General features: G+C 38.1%; 1 protein-coding gene across 1 annotated transcript in view; it reads left to right on the forward strand.

Moving 5' to 3' along the window:
* Window positions 1-1812: 1812 nt before the first annotated feature.
* Window positions 1813-17862, forward strand: part of POLR3G (polymerase (RNA) III (DNA directed) polypeptide G (32kD)) — a 44333-nt gene continuing 28283 nt past the window's right edge. The window contains exons 1-4 of the mRNA XM_014543958.1: window positions 1813-2766; window positions 7817-7966; window positions 10505-10634; window positions 17590-17646. Of these exons, the coding sequence (XP_014399444.1) occupies window positions 7850-7966; window positions 10505-10634; window positions 17590-17646 (304 nt within the window). The 5' untranslated portion in view covers window positions 1813-2766; window positions 7817-7849. The remainder of the gene's footprint in view (window positions 2767-7816; window positions 7967-10504; window positions 10635-17589; window positions 17647-17862) is intronic.

The raw sequence follows: 17862 nt of genomic DNA on the forward strand, positions 1-17862 counted from the left end.
CGAGGGGCGCCTCGTCCGCGTCGGCTCTTTGCTGGCCGGCGCTTCGGCCGCACGCTGCTGCCCGAGCCTCGATCCCCGTGAGCAGGTAACAAGAAACCACTGAGGACTCGGGGGAGATGGGGAGGGAGGAAAGGCGTTCACGCGGCACGTGGAGGAGGTGGGAAAGGCAGGGGTGGAGGCTCATGGAAGCGCCTCTGGGTTGAGGGTTGTTGAGAGATGGCTTTACCTCTCACCCCTTCGAAATCGTTTAAAATCGCCTCCTCTTCCTGGGACTGTTTGCCATGAGTGAGAGAGGAATTTATGCTCTGACTGATGGTAGGTTTTCAAATCCGATGGCTGTGCGATTGATTCGGGCACGAATCATTGCCGCAGACTTTTCTTCACTGTAGGCATTTTATCCTGTATCTTGGGGAAAGGGGTTGTTGATAAGGGTTTTCTTCTCTTCCAAAAATAAATAAATAGATAGATAGATAAATAAATAAATAATTCTTCCCTCACCCTCCTTTTTTTGTTTTGTTTGTTCACTCTTGAAAGAGAGCAAAGGAAGTTGGTAGAAAGGTTCAATTAAGGAAAGTGCAGGCAGCCACACTTAGTGAGGACAGAAAAAGTGGATAATAACTGGGTTTAGCTCTGCCAGCCACCAATATCACTCCCACCATTAACACGAGGTCACTCCCCCCCCCCCCCCCCCCCCCCCCCCCCAGAAACATCCATTTAGTCTTCAAAAATTCTCTTGAGAACTTGACTAACCTCCAGAGTCAGCCAGGGAAAATTGGAGACCCATGAGACAGCATTATAAGAGATAATTATGAAAACCCTTATTGTGGCATGTACTAATAAGCCTTCATACAAGGATAGGTGTGCTCTTCTTCCCTATCCTCCTAAAGCTTTTGGTGGGGATGCAGCCTTTTTTTAGTATTTTCCTAACCTAGTTGGAATTTTTCCACTCTGTTCAGGGCTATCCTATGTGCAAGTCCCTGAGCTAGATGTGTGAAGAAAGTCATGATCTGGGTTCTCACGAATTTGAGGGAAGGCAGTGTGTGTGTGTAGGGGGGTGGGTAAATTCTCTCCTGTTAATACAGTTGAAGAAACAAACAAAAAACATAAATGAAACTCCTTCCCTTTGGAAAAGGCCCATTTCCCAGAAGGGGCATGTCTATATTTCTTCCAGAATTAAGTTGTGTACCAATATGTATCACCTCAAGTTTTAAAAATGCAGGAGGAAGCACTGTTCGTGACCTGTTGGCCGTGCTGTGGCTAACGGGTTCCATTCCAGTGCTACAGCAGCCCCACTGCCACTACACTGACCGCCTGATGGTGGCTGTCAGTTTCAGGTCTTGGAGACAAGCATGGGGCGGGGGAGGAGGGCTGAATAACACAACAGCCATGATGGGGTTGTAAAACCTAAGCAGTGCTTGAAGAAACCTCTTTTGGCCCAGTGTCTTGAATGCTCCTCTCTGAGGACCATTCACTTCTTATTCTGGAAGGAAGCGGGGCGGCAGGGCAGGAAAAAAATATATATATTGCAGCCCTGGCTGGTGTGTTCAGTGGTTAGAGCATTGATGTCTGAACCAGGAGGTCCTGGTTCGATTCCTAGTCAGGTGCCACGAGAACTGCCTGAGCTGCAAGGCGGGTCTCACTCAGCTGGGGGCCTCGTGCGACGCCAACCACACCTGCAGCAACGGTGAGCGGGGCCTGGAGCGGGGCCTGGGACCCGGCACCGCAGGGCAGGGACCCCCACGGCCCCCCAATCTGACTGGGCTTCCCTTTTTTCTCCCCCCCCAAAAAAATAAAAAATAAAAATGCGGGAGGATCTTTCCAAGAGCAAGGTGGGATGAAATAACTCTTGTGGATGTTGAGGGACTGAAACTGGATCTTAAGGTGAAAACAGATGCAGTCAGTCAGGGAGGAAGAGGGAGGAAGTTGCAGTGGAGAGAATGGTAATTAAGACATGATTACAGAAGACTGAGTCAGCAGGGTAGGTGCAACCGTCTTAAAAGGGTTTTGAATACTTAGATAGGTAGTTTGGATTTAATTCTCTAGCCAAGAGGGAAGAAGAAGAGAGGAGCATAATCAGAACTAGGCTTTATATATATGAATAAAAACTGTTGAATAATATGGAAGAATAAATTAAACAGGAAGAACACAGGATACCACAAAATTTGCAGTTAAAAAATGAGGTGGGAAAGGACTGAGCGGGATTATGGTAGAAGAAATGAAAAGGGAGAGACATTTTGAAGGAAGAATTAGATGTATGATTTGATAGGAGGGGTGGAACAGAATGAGAAATTGATACTGACTCACTCGAAATCTTCAAATATTGGTGACTGGAGAAATAATATACAATGGATAGAAACAGGGATCTTATACATGAAAGACAAGTTAGCTTGTGTAGAGGGAAGATTATCTCAGTATGTTAGGTTTAAGGTGTTATCCAAATATTCTTTGAGTTGTAAGTGCATGGGCTGAAACTGGGGACAAAGGTTATTAGTGCTGGAGGTAATGATGTGGGCAAGGTCCTCAAACCCCAAGAATGGGAGAATTTTCTGAAGACCAAAAAAAAACCCAAAAAACAGAAGACCAAAGATTAAACCTTAAGGAAATTTATTTTTAGGGGGTTTAAGAAGAGAAATAGACCAATAAAATGATCAGTGGGGTAGAAGAACCTGGAGTTTTATTAGAGCCCACGAATGAGAATTTCCGTAGAGAGGAGGCAGTAATGAGCTGTGTGCTTTGGAAGTCCAAGAGCATGAACAAAGACAAAAGGTTAGTGGATTTTGCCATTGGGGACCATTAGGACCTTTGCATTTCAGCATTTTCATGAGTGTAGTTCTATCACGTTAAGATAGAAGCCAAACCCCTTACTACAGCTCTCACAGGGCTCCACAAGTAGCAACCCCACCAGCTTTTGGTATTCAGGATGATGTTCTGAGCCACACAGTGGCCAGGGGGATGGGCTTCTTGTTCCATTGGACCAACCTCTTCTTGCTACTCACCAATTACATGGGCTTGTTCTTCCCTCCCAACCCCCATTGATTTTAGAGAGAGGAAGGGAGAGAGAGAGAGGAGGGAGAGAGAAAAATTGATGTGAGAGAGAAACAAATCTATTGCCTCCCACACGCCCCCTGACTGGGACCAATATTGATGTGAGAGAGAAACAAATCTATTGCCTCCCACACGCACCCTGACTGGGATCAAACTTGCAACCTAGGTATGTGCCCTGACTGGGAATTGAACCCGCCATCCCCACCAGCTTTTGGTATTCAGGATGATGTTCTGAGCCACACAGTGGCCAGGGGGATGGGCTTCTTGTTCCTCACACACTCCCAGCTTGTGGCTTCCCCTTCCCCTGTACTTGCTGTTACTTCTCTCTCTAATTATCTCTACCCCATCCCTCCATCTGGCTCATGGGCCTTCTCCGGCACACTGTTCAAATTTATCCTCCACAGAAAGACCTTCCTTGTATGATGAAAAAGCCACTACCACACTCCTTTGTTATTCTGTATCCCTTTACCATGATTTTTATTTTTCAGAGTTGTACTGACTTTCAAGGGCTGCCACAACACATTACCACAAATTGGATGGCTTAAAACAACAAATTTATTCTCTCATGGTTCTGGAGGCCAGAAGTCTGAAATCAAAGTGTTGTCAGGGTTTGTTCCTTTTGGGGGCTGAGGGAGTGAGTGTCTGTTCCGTACCTCTCTCCTAGCTTCTGGTGTTTGCTGGCTTGCAGCTTCAGTACTGCCTATCTCTGTCTCTACCTTTACATGGTGTTTTTCCTATGTATATCTTTTTGTGTGTCCAGATTTCCCTCTTACAAGAATGCCAGTAATTGGAAGAGGACCCACACTAGTTCAGTATGATCTCACCTTAATTTGATTGCACCTGCAAAGATTTTATTTCCAAACTAGAAGCCCAGTGCACGAAATTTGTGCACTGGAGGGGAAGGGGGGTCCCTCAGCCCGGCCTGCGCCCTCTCCCAGTTGGACATCCTTAGCGCTGCCGCAGAGGTGAGAGAGGCTCCCACCACTGCAGCTGTGCTTGCCAGCCATGAGCCTGGCTTCTGGCTGAGTGGCACTCTCCCTGTAGGAGCACACTGACCACCAGGGGGCAGCTCCTGTGTTGAGCATCTGCCCTCTGGTGGTCAGTGCGCGTCATAGTGACCAGTTCCGCCGTTTGGTCAATTTGCATATTCGCCTTTTATTATATAGGACTAGATTGAAATCTAGTACATGATTGAAATCACGCGAGGAGGCACCCCGTGGGCCGCCACCGCAGGTGGCTGGGACCCGCGCCTGACTGGTGCCGAGGGTGGCCAGGACCATGCCTGACTTCTGCCCCAGGTCCCCCTGCCTGTGTCCGCTCCGGGGCTGCCTAAGCCGGCACAGTGGCTCGGCCAGCCCCCGGCCCTCCCACCCCCAACCCCTCTGCCTGTGTCCACTCTGGGCCACCGGAGCTGCTGCACTGGCTGGGGCAGGCTCCCCTTTCTCTGTCTCCGTCTCCGCTCTGGGCCTCAACCTGCGTGCGCAACCACCTCCTGTCTAGTCGTCCTGTTACGGTGTCCCGGCCTAATTTGCATATTACCTCTTTATATATTAAGATAAGGAAAGTCACATTCAAGTTATCAGCAGTTAGGACTTCAACATCTTTTTGGAGGGGACACATAAAGAACAGATAATATTATGTTACGTATTTATTTACTTCTTTGTGTTCTTCCCTCCATTGAAATGTAAGACTTGAGGGCAGCAACTGGTTTTGTTCAGTGCTGTCTGGCTCCTGCCACTGTGCCTGGGATGCTCAATATTAGTTGAGTGAATGACTCAATGAAATTGGCCAAATGAAGTAAAGGAAGACTTGGATAATGAGAAAATGGGGAAAGCTGGTTTAAAAATCCTTTTGTTTGAGAAAGAGTTGAAAAAGAAACAAAGCAATTGTTAAGTCAACTTAAAGGACTTTAAAGAGTGCTGCTTAGGCATTACTTGTAAGCTATTTTTCCCATGAGTTAGTTGCCAGAGCCAAGGGACTGCCTCTCAGCTCTGCAAGAGAAGGAAAAATGAATTTAGCCGTTTCTCCAGGTATAGGAGAACTGACTGACTCATGATAACCAAACTAAAAAGAGATGGCTTTATAGGCCAGAATGCTATGTAATTATTAAGGGTGTCTCAAGAAAAGGACTGATTTTTCTCTGACCAGGGCAGTACATTCACTAAAGATAGCACTTAAGGTTGCTTGATAAAAACAAGTTTAGAGGCAGCAGAGTTTGATATTTCTCAAGGGATATCCCATCAAACAGTGGTAGCTAATAGATTCCCTTTTTAGGGTGAGTTTTCCAACTACTTCCCAAGGCCCACCTCCAAAGATTCTGGTGTAGTAGGTTTGAGGTCTTGATCACTTGGGACTCTGTTTAATAAGTCTTTCAGCTAGTTCTCATGATCAGGCAAGTTTGGAAGACATTTCCTACAATTGTTCTGTTGGCAAATCCTGGATTGGAATTCTACCTAGTGGCCTCAGCCATATCTACTGGGCTCCCACAGTTCGTTTCTTAGAGTAAAGGTGTGAGCCCTCTGCTTAGCAATTTTCATACTTAGGAGACCTTCCTTCGGTAAGCTCAGCATATGCTTTAATGACTCAGCAATTGAAACAAGGCCATTTGGATATTTTTCTTCTCTTAGTGTGGGCAGCTGAAATGAGCTTGGTTGTTAAAATAAGCACCTTTCCTATGTGAATTGTGTTTCATAGTAACTAAATAGTGGATGAGAGGAATTGATTCCTGGTAGAATTTCAGTTAGAAATACAGAAAGAATGACAAAATGTGTATATCACCATATTGCAATCCATAATGGAATAATGGATCATCAATGACAGCTAAAATCATCAGGTCAAAACTAGGGGTAACTTTATACCAGATGAAACAGACTGACAGCACCTGAACCCACTGACCAGAACATCACCGGGACAGACACTTCACGTGCATCCTGATGTGATGCAGTAGGAAACAAGCATCTCTTAAGTATCCTTGTAAAAAAGCAAACTCAAATTTAAGTAAGCCTCTAGTCCACCTGTTTATAGAAGATACAGGGAATAGAGAAATGTGTTAAACCATATCTCATGTATACAACCATTCAAATCCAAAATATGGGACAAGGTACAGCCTTGCTGCTCTCAAAGTGTAGTCTGTAAACTAGCAGCTCAGGAGAGCTTATTGGAAATGCAGATTCTTAAGCCCGCCCAAGGCCAACTGAATAAGAATCTGCAATTTAACAAGGTATCCAGGTAATTCATATGTGCCTTCAAGTTGGAGAAGCATTGTATGTACAATGACGCCGGGTTTTAAAATAAATAAATAAATGACAAGAGAAAAGCGGGAGGGAACTCTTAATTTGGTATGGGAGGGCATATTGTTTTTTGAGCTTACAGGATTGAATGGTAACCTTATCAATGGGAAAAGTGATTTTAAAAGTGTGTATTAGCCCTGGCCTGTGTGGCTCAGTTGCTTTTTGAGTTTACAGGATTGAATGATAACCTTATCAATGGGAAAAGTGTGTATTAGCCCTGGCCTGTGTGGCTCAGTTGGTTGGAGCATTGTCTCTTAACACTGAAAGGTGGAGGGTTCGATTCCTGGTTGGGGCACATACCCAGGTTGCAGATTCTATCCCCACCTGGGAGGCTACCTGTCCATGTTTCTCTCTAATATCCATGTTTCTCTCACTTTCCCTCTCTCTAAAATCAATAAAAAGCAAACATATCCTTGGGTGAGGGTTAAAAAATATATTTAAAGTGTGTATTATAATCTTCACTACAGTCAAATGCAGAGCTGTGGTGAAAGATCCTTAGGGTAGGAATCCTGTTAATGCAGTGCCAGCTCAGTTGTCACATTATAATGTAATCATGTTTTAGACAATTCAGACATTCAGTACAGGACATTGAGTACTGTCACATCTCTACTGCCCCCATAGTTGAAGAGAGTACAGTTTTATCCTACCTTTAACAATGTCAATTTCAGGTGGTTTTCTCTGAACTTATGTTTTTTGCTTGGATGGACCTCTTCAGAGTCTTATTGAGCCTATTCCCATTTCTAAAGGGAGGACACTGAACTTGATATCAAGGATCTTTTCTAACATTCAAATTCTAGGATTAAAGAAATAATCATTTACAAGTTTTTGTTGTTAATCCTCACATGAGGATATTTTTCCATTGATTTTGAGAGAGAGAGAGAGAGAATAACATTGATGCGAGAGAGGTGCAGCAATTGGTTGCCTCCTGCATACGCCCTGATCAGAGCTGGGGATTGAGCTTGCAACCAAAGTATGCCCTTGACCAGGAATCCAACCCACAACCCTTCTTTCCGAGGGCCGATGGGTCCACTGAGCCAAACAGGCCAGGGCCATTTACAAATTTAAAGTATGTATGACTAATAGTCTTCAAGTTGAATGAAAAAGCAGTGTCGTGTCCTCTCTTCATCAGCCTGACCTTTCCTTATCCATACTTTTACATAGATAAGAGATCTTGTTGCCAAACCACAGAGGAGTGGAGAAAATTGCATCAACTGGCTGTGCAGTGGTTGGGGCAGCCTCTTGAAGGAGACCCAGCGTCAGTTTCCACCCAGGGCCTGGGTGAGGTAGTTGAGGCCATCGTCAAACATGACTAGATGTGAGGAGTTCAGGAATCCGTTGATCACATGGTTATTTCTTTAAACATTTTGCCTTCCAGAAGTGTTTAAATTGGCCATGCTACTTAAGGGGTGGAGTGTATTTTGCTTTAAAATGTTGGTTTTATTTTTCATATGATCCAGTAAATCTTACTCTTTAATTTTCAGAATTTCCCCACAATTCTGGTATAACTAGTTCCAATGGCTGGGAATAAAGGAAGAGGACGTGCTGCTTATACCTTCAATATTGAGGCAGTTGGATTTAGCAGAGGTGAAAGGTTACCTGATGTAGTATTGAAACCACCCCCACTATTTCCTGTAAGTACATTAACAATGAACTCTCACAGTGTGCTTTTTCATGTTTCAGAGAAAATTAAAATTCTATATAGGACTTGAATATACGATATCATTATGACATCCTTAAGTGTAAGAAAGTAAGAGCATGTTTCGCTTACTTTTGATTTAAATATTTCTACTGTTCTTCCCCGAACCTTTTCTAGTTTTCAGATTGCTTTCTCAAAATACAGAAAACAAAACTATATACATACATTTCCATGAATATATTCAGTCCTGTGTGAACTAAGAAATATTTTTTAAAATTCATGTATCTTAGATTGCTGTTATTGATATGTTATATTGTTAAATAATATTTTTTAAAAGCAAAGGTTTTACTGTGGTCCTCAGTTCTCATTCTACCAGACTTTGATTTAATGCTTTTCTTTTCACCTTGCATCTATAGAATTTAATTTTGCTCCCTACTTTACCATTTGGCCTTTTTTTCCCCACTGAACTTTTTCTTTTGCTTATCTCCCTATTTTATTAAAGCAAATTTAAATTTTGTTACTGTTTCTCAAACGGTAAGTGCTTCTATTACATGTAGTGTTGCTTTTAAATCTAATGAGTATGCCGCAGGCTTAATTGGCATAATGTCTAATGCTTTCACTTTATAGTTAGTCTAAAAAGTAAGCTTACATTTCCAGATGTGCATGTGTTGCAGTATAAAACAATGAAAAAAATCATCAATAACCAAATACACCTTCCAGGAATCTTTTTCCTATTCCAAAAGGAAAAGTTCTTGTTGAAAGATGTATGGTAGTAGAGGACCTGGGCACGTTTATCTGGGGATCTAGACATCTCACATAGGGAGTCTCTACTTTTTGCTCTTGATATTTTTTGCCTTTATAATATTCACTACAACCAAAAAAACAAAGATAAATATCTCAGATATAGGTATAATGCCACTTTATGTTTATTTCTTTTAAAACAAGGCTCTTGTCCATGTGTGGGATTACTTCTAAACACTAGAGCTATTAGTATACACTGTTGTTTTATGCATGGAATAAAACTGGAGTTCCTTACTACCGGCTAAGAGGCTGTCTGATCTGGCCTTTCTGATGTCTCTCTGACCCTTTTCCTACCGCACTGTTCTCTCTCCCTAGCCTTCCTGGCCTCCTTGTTCCTTCAGGCCTTTTCCTCTGCTGGTTTCTCTGGCTGGAGCCATCTGTTCCCAAAGTCTTTGCATAGATCAGTGGTTCCCAAACTTATTTGGCTTACCGCCCCCTTTCCAGAAAAAATATTACTCAGCACCCCCTGGAAATTAATTTTTTAAAAAATTTTAATAGCAATTAAACAGAAAGATATATGTATTAATGTTTCTACCTTTTTCGTAAAATATAGTAAAGAAAGGTGTAAATTAGAAACATTGAAGTTTGAAATTATGAAACTATTTATTGAACTCAGAATAGAAAGGTAATACAAAAAAAGTTAAAACAAATGCACCTGTGGCCATCACCGCCCCCCTGGATCGCTGCAGCGCCCACCAGGGGGCGGTAGCGCCCACTTTGCGAATCACTGAATTAGATCATCTCTGCTCCAACGGGATTTCCCCAAGAGGTCATGCATGCTTATCCTGTGTAGAATAGCCACCTCCAACCTCCATGGACTGCCAGTCACCTTTTCCTCTACCCAGCTTCATTTTTTTCATAGCACTTATCACTACCCAAAATTACATATTAACTCATTTGTTTACTTATTTTATTGTGTTTTTCTCCCCTAGAATGTAAGCTTCCTGAGGGCAGGAACTTTGACTAGTCATCATGGTATCTCCTGTTGTCTAACCATGTCTGGCTTATAGTAGGCACTCAATAAATAGTTGTAGAATTAATGGATAAATTTGGAGTAAAATTTTGAAAATGTATCCTACACTTAGCCTCTGCAACCAGAAATGTCTTTACTATATGCCCTGAGGATCTACTTTTTTATGAATATGTGTGTGTGCATGTAACTTTTAAAAATTGAAGATGTAATTTCAAACTCCTGCTTTACATGTTCTATGGGCTTACAGTTTGTTCACTTCTTCAATTCCTTCACTGTAAAATGGGAAATATTGATGATACTTTAAATGAGATCACAGATGTTGAATACTGAGTACATCCTAGTCCTAGTAACCACTTGCTAAATGATAGCTGCTACTATTACTTTTGTTATGCTACTGCTCCAATCAATACTACCACCACTGTTGAGGTTAATAGAAAATGAAAGCAGTTACTCTCATTTGGGTGCCTTGATCTTTAAAATATGAAATCGCAGTAAACAAACTGTATAGCAAAATGATTATTTTGTCATCAGGAAAATTAGGGCCAGTAGAAAAATTAACCATCTTTCCTACCTCTAAAATAAGAGCAAATGGGCTAAAAGGTTAAATAGATTACAAAAACTCAACATCTTTTAAGTTGATTGTAAAGCTTATTGCCTACAAAATGTAGTTTTTCAATAACACTGACATTTTCCAGAATGTAGGCAAAAGGGGTATTAAAATATTTATTTAAAAAAATCATTGTCTCTTAACTTAAACAGGATACAGATTATAAACCAGTGCCACTGAAAACAGGAGAGGGTGAAGATTATATGCTGGCCTTAAAACAGGAGTTGAGAGAAACTGTGAAAAGAATGCCTTACTTTATAGAAACACCTGAGGAAAAGCAAGGTGCGTATTGGACTCCGATTTTGTGGCTCAGTGCGTACAGATGAAACAGTGCTTTGGCACAAGATATATGATCATTCAGTACTGACTGATTCGATTTAGTCAGGAATTATCCTACCTTGAAAAAGTGTATTTATGTTGATTTAACAGAAAATATATATTAAAAATTTTGATATTTTATTTGTGGAATTACCTTTCACAATAGTTTTATGTATTCAGTAAAAATTATGAAAAACAAAACATACTTAAAAAGTGAAACTCATCTATAATGTTTATGTCTAGATTAAAATATTTTCTAGTACAGTCCAGAAATTTTCTTCTGTATGTGTATTCTTTGTTGTTGTTGTTAATCCTCACCCATTGTATGATTTTTAGATAGAGTGGAAGGGAAGGGGAGAGACAGAGAGAGAAACATCAGTGTGAGAGAGAGATGTAGATTGGTTGCTTCCCGCATACTCCCTGACTAGGGCGGGGGATCCAGCCTGCAACCCAGGGGTACATGCCCTTGACTGGACTTGAACACTAGACCGTTCAGTCCGAGGGCCAACGCTCTAAATTCTGAGCAAACCAGCTAGGGCTGCATGTGTATTCTTTTTATAAAATTGGATTCATGTTACTTTGTATCTTCCTGTTTTACTCAGTAGTATATTATTAGCATTTTTGCTTATCCTTAGTATTCTTAGAAAATATGATTTTTAATGACTACATGGTATTTCATTGTGGATATAACATTAATTGTAACTAATTTCCTGCTGTTAGATTTAAGGTTGTTTCTAATTTTTTTTTCTCATATTTAGTGCCATGATTACTATCCTTATACATAAGTCTATATGCAGGCCTCTGATTATTTCATATTTTGGTTAAAAATTTTAAACGCCTTAACTATATTTTGGCTTATTATTTATATATCAGATATAAGAGAATACAAAACGCATATTCATTGGTTATGCTAAGGTCAGAGAGAAGATTGAGTTGGAGAAGGTTTGACAGTCTCAGACTGGAAGTGGGAAGTGCTTTTAGAAGCAGGGAACCCATTTCCGAGTGGTTATTTAGCAAAGTAGATCTATATTGATTTTCAGTTTCTGCCCTTGAATGGTGAAATTAGAGAGATCGATATCATTCTTGAGTTTTCAAAACAACATCATTAAAACATGAGAAATTCATATAGTATCATCACATTCCATTAGTAATAAAAATGCATTCCATTTTCCCTCTCTCTGGAAGCTAGAATTGGCTAAGAGTCAAAAGGAAGTCTTGTAAAGTAATATTATATGTGTTTGTAATTATAAGAAGCCTTTTAGACAGGTTCATTTAATTTTTCAAAATATAACTGCTTGACGTTACATAATGGTTTGATAAGAAAGAGATAATTTTACTTAAAAAATACTGAATTTTTTTACTTCAACATACTGAACTTTTTAACTTTCATGATTATGTTGCATACTTTTATTTCTTTGAATTGAAAATGAAATTAAAGCTCTCACATTAAAGATTTTAAAAAGTAACACTAAATGAACTAATAAATATTCATTCTTATTAGAAAAATAACAATGTAGGGTATACTTTAATCTTTTCAAAAATTAGTCTTTTTTGCTCAGCCAGCATGGCTAAGTGGTTGAGCCTAGACCTATGGACCAGTAAGTCAGGGTTTGATCCCTGGTCAGGGCGCATGCCCAGGTTGCAGGCTCGATCCCTTATAGGGGGTGTGCAGGAGGCAACCAATCAATGATTCTCTCTTATCATTGATGTTTCTATCTCTTCCTCTCTGAAATCAATAAAAATATATATATTTTTAAAATTAGTCTTTTCTCTAGACTGCAAAACAAATTTATTTAACTAAATGTGCTTGGTATTAAAGCAAATGTCTAATTTAAAAGTGTGTCATGTCATTAAAGTATTCATGCGAGTCTTTTAGACAGGCACATTAAGAACATAATTTCGTTGCTGGTTTCTGGGAGTGGTTGGTTTGTACCTGGATAAAGAGGCTCTTTATCTTTTTTCTTTTTTATTGATAACTGCACAATAAAATATCTAAAAATATAGGAGTCTTTTGCTTCTGTTTTTTTTATTCAGGAGAAAATTTGTATAGGATTTTCTAAACTAATAAAGTACATTCTCCTTGAAATCTTCATATTTAACTCTCTTTCCTGATGTAATCTGTTTTTTAAAAAATTATGGTTGAAAATAGCGGTTTTTAAAATATAAGCATACATATGTTTATATAGGTTAATATGGTATTATATATATTTGTATGTACACACACACACACGTTTATATACTATACACACCATGAATGAAAAAGAATTGGCCAGACTGAATGGAAATAAACTGTGAGAGGGAGATATATTCTAGATAGTGTTACATCACTGCACATTTACCAGCCTTCTGCCATCACTTGCCACCTACGTGCTTTAGGAAAGAGATACTTATGGACTAATGTAAAAAACTAAATTACTAGAGACTAGAACAAACAAATAGGGCAGGATATCACAAGAATTCCTGATAATCAAGTCGCTGGTGGCTTGGGGCACTGAGATTTGTCACAAAGAACTGGGGCACAGAATAAACATTTAACGTTGTGATGTCTTCAAGGTTTGTTTATGTTTTCAGGTAGAATTTTAGAAGTGATTGGTATTTTCTTTACAATGAAGTTTATTATTTTTATAATAAAGGAAAAACACCAATGAATTTTATTGAATTTTAGCTGCAAAGGTACTTAGAGATCATCTGGTCCAGTGGTTCCCAGCTCAGGTTCCTGAGCCATGGGATTTTTTTGTAGAAATAGGAGTGACAGAGGAGATGGTTCTGTAAGCCATTTCAGAACTTAAAGCCCAGTGGAAATTATGAATTTACCTGTGATATGGCCATAATGTCTTTTACTGAATAAATGGAATTTGTTTTATTAACTCTTGATATATATACCATTAGGATCCATGTAACCCTATTTTAATTTTTGAGTTTCTTTTTGAGCAGTTCTTACTATATGTAATGATTGGTATTCGTAACTTTTAATTTTTTCATAGAGATCTTCAAAAGGACAAGACAATTTACTTTAAAATTTTTCAAAAAAACACCTTTTTTAAAATGTTATTTAAAACATTCATTGATTCATTAATAATATAATCAATACTATTAATTCATTAATATTGCATTTACAACCAACAACACTATATAACTCATGCCTGAAGGAAGACATTTAATGTATGCATTTTCTTTGTAAGGCACATTACAGCCCCTGTTGACTATTATTTACTCTCTGTTTTTAAGAGTTTGGCTTCTTTAAATTTCACACATAAGTGAAACCATACAGTATTGGTCTTTTTCTGTCTGACTTATCTCACTTGGCACAGTGTCCTCAAGGTCTGTTCATCCATTCCTTCTTTCTTTTGGCTGAATTGTATATTCGCCACATTGTCTTTAGCCATTTATCGGTTAGTGGATACTTAAGTTGAAAAACACCTCATTTTTTATTAGCATTATCATATCAGTTTATTTGACATTTTTATTAATCTAAAATACATTTGGGAATCTTAGTGATCTTATTTGTCCTGCCTTGAAACATTTTGGTGTTTCATCATTGTAGATATTATTTCATCATTCATTCATTACTCCGCACTATGCTGAAAAAAAAAGACTAAAATATTTTAAAAAAATAGAAGAATGATAAAATTACATAGAAGGATTATGCAATATTGGAATAAATCATCAATCACTATTACATCACCCTTTAGTTTTCCTATTGTGTTGCCTAAAGTATTACATTAATTTTTAAGAAGATATAAAAGAAGTCTGGAGAGACTCTTGTCTTTGTAGTTCTGTTTTTGTTTTTGCTTTTATAGAATACAACTGAGAATTTAAATTTTTTCTGCTCATAATGGCAAAGAGAAGAAAATTGACATGAAGGTGTTTCCCAATTACTAGACAAATCAGAAGATGAATGCAAAGAGACAGATAGCAGCTCTCTGGTTACTAATGATGAAATTGATTATATAAACAAAACTTCAGACTGTCTTCATTTGGTAATATCCTAAGTGAATTTTCTCAAACTCAAGAATCAATGAATAAACAACATTTTTAAGGATAAAAAGGAAATATGGTATTCTCATGTAGTTAATCTTTGAAAAGCATGTATTTACATATTTTTTGTGAAAAGAATTTGGAACATCCTGTTTGCTAAAATGACATGTGACCATATATATATTTTTTATGATATTAATATACCAAATTTATTTGATGTAGTTTGTAACTGGACAAATGCTGAAGGCAAAGACAAAGATGATTGAAAATAAATAGATTATGTAGAAATTAAACGATTTAGTGGTTTGTTTATGTTAATTGGTGATTATAAATTTAATAATGAAAATGTTTTTGTAATTATAGACCAAAGAAGATAGCTGGCTCATCCTCTCTTCAACAAAAATGTGAGCCATCAAAGTTTTTTAAAGTACTATATTTTGATGGCGCAAGTATAAGAAGAATTGGAAGTAATGATAAGCTAGAACCTTATTAGACGTGCATTTGTAATTTGAATCATTTAGATAGTGCAAGTATAAGAAGAATCAGAAGTAATAAGATAGTACTTACTAAAGATGCATTTCAAATCTGGAATCAGGATAGTATTTATGAAACACATGTATTCAGGGTTTGTGCATGACAAACCCAGAATAGACAACTGATGCACAGTTAGCTGCACTCAGAGAACATTGCCATTTTAGGTAAATATACCTTCAAAACTGAAAAATAATGAAATATAGATTTGAGTTTACTTAATTTCTTATTAAAATTTCTGATAATTTTTATTCTTTTTAAATAACAGCTTTATTGAGATAAAATTCACTTTTTAAAGTATACAGTTCAGTGGCTTTTAGTATAGTCACAGAATTGTGCAACCATACTACTATCTAATTTTTATAAGCTTTTTATCACTCAGAAAATAAACCCTATAATCAGTAGTATCACACCCCCATTCTCCATTCAACCCATGGCATCCACTAATCTGCTTTGTCTCTAGTGACTTGTCACTAATCTGCTTTGTCTCTAGTGACTTGTCTGTTCGAGATATTTCATATAAATGAAATGATATGTTTCCTTTTGTGACTGGCTTCTTTCACTTAGCATGTTTTTAGGGTTTGTCCATGGTATAGAATGTATCAATGCTTCATTTTTTTTATGGCTAATATTCTATTTTATGTATATACCACATTTTGTTTACCATACATCAGTTGGCAGATAATGGGGTCAGCTCTACTTTGGGGCTGCTATGAGTAATGCTGCTATGAACATTCATGTATACATTCTTATGTGGACATAAGTCATTTCTATTGGGTATATATCTAGAGTCATATGTTAACTCTATATGTAACATTTTGAGGAACTTCCAAACTGTTTTTGCAAAATTTTGCACATTTTCCCATCACCAACAATGTGTGAGATTTTCAGTTTCTCTACATCCTTGCCAGCACTTGTTATTGTCTTTTTGGTTCTAGCCATTCTACTAAGTATAAAATGGTATCTAATTGTGGTATTGATTTGAATTTCCCTAATGACAAATGATGTTCAATATCTTACCATGTGCTTTTTGTCCATGTATTATATCTTTGGTGAAATGTTATTCAAAATATTGTCCTCTTTTTATTTGGGTCCCAGTACTTCCTCTTATTCTTCTGTAAATTATTTGAAAGTAATTTAAAAATATAAAAAATGGTTCATTGAAAGCAGGTAATAACTGTTTTTCTTAATATACTGTGGGTTAAATTTTTTTTCAAAATATGGAATCTGTTTTGTAGAAATTATAAAATGCAAATGCCGGAAATCTCTCATTTGTGCCAACTTCTCTTTATAGATGTAAAACTTGAGAGCAAGATTGATGTCAAACAGTTACATACCTAGAAAAGCCTGGTCTCTTGGTCTCTGATCTGCCTTAGTTATTTTTAGTTATCTTTGTCTAACACCATGGTCTTAGTATTATTTGGAAGCACTTTCTTAACATAGAAAAAAATCATTACATATTTGGGCCTTGATTTTGTGGCAAAGTGGACAAAGCAGAAGCAAGAGACACAGTTGTGACTCATCCATTTTTGGCAAACTCAGAAGGTCCCTGCAGAGTTCTCAGTAGTTGGCATGAAGGCTTTCAGCTTGCTCATTCATGGCCTCATCGAGTCCAACCTTGCCTACTCCTACCCTTTTCCTCACTCTCCTCCCCAGTGGGTTGTGAAAAGTAGCTAATTGAGAAGCCTAACTGAATGTGTTGGAAGTGAGCAAACAGCCCTCCATCCCCACTGAGGTACTTAATACATCCCAGTTACACAAGGTTTACAGATTAGGACAGTGATGGCGAACCTATGACACGCGTGGCAGAGGTGACACGCGAACTCATTTTTTTGGTTGATTTTTCTTTGTTAAATGGCATTTAAATATATAAAATAAATATCAAAAATATAAGTCTTTGTTTTACTATGGTTGCAAATATCAAAAAATTTCTATATGTGACATGGCACCAGAGTTAAGTTAGGGTTTTTTAAAATGCTGACACGCCGAGCTCAAAAGGTTCGCCATCACTGGATTAGGAGCTGGAGACCAGTGTGAGCAGAAGAAAATAGAAGATGCTGAGTAGACCTCGTTGCCCTTGTATGTAAGTGGCTTCCTGACAATGTTTTCGGCTTTTGTGACTATCCTCAGAGATAAGTCAGATTGTCTGATTCTAAGAACTATAATTAAAGTTTAGGTTTCTGCTCAATTCCAGCCATTCATACGCAGCTGCTTCTTGACACTTACTTAAATACGCAACGCTCATTGAACTCTTCAATATGTGTTCAGGGATACATTATGTACAAATGTGGGAAACCTCCCTGAATGTGAAGTAAAAGATATCTGGTGTTTTCAGTTATTTTAAAGGAATGGCTTAAATCCAGGTTTATTCTTGATTTTTCTAATGAACACTTTTTAAATTTTTTTCTAGATATTGAAAGATATAGTAAAAGATATATGAAGGTGTACAAAGAAGAGTGGATACCAGGTAATTATAAAACTGAGAATGTTAAAATAATAATTAATGGCAATTTTTCCTATACCATATTTTCGTAGGACAAATTTTCTATTTCACCATAGTAAAATAGAGTCTGTCTCTTTTCCACAATTATTAATGTATATCTTATAAAAACTAAGATGACAAGGTTTTTATACTGTAACAAGGAAGAGTTGAAGTATTTTTGTGGAAGTTCTGAAAATATAT

Source organism: Myotis brandtii, unplaced genomic scaffold (assembly GCF_000412655.1).
Source record: "Myotis brandtii unplaced genomic scaffold, ASM41265v1 scaffold344, whole genome shotgun sequence".
Lineage (NCBI taxonomy): Eukaryota > Metazoa > Chordata > Mammalia > Chiroptera > Vespertilionidae > Myotis > Myotis brandtii.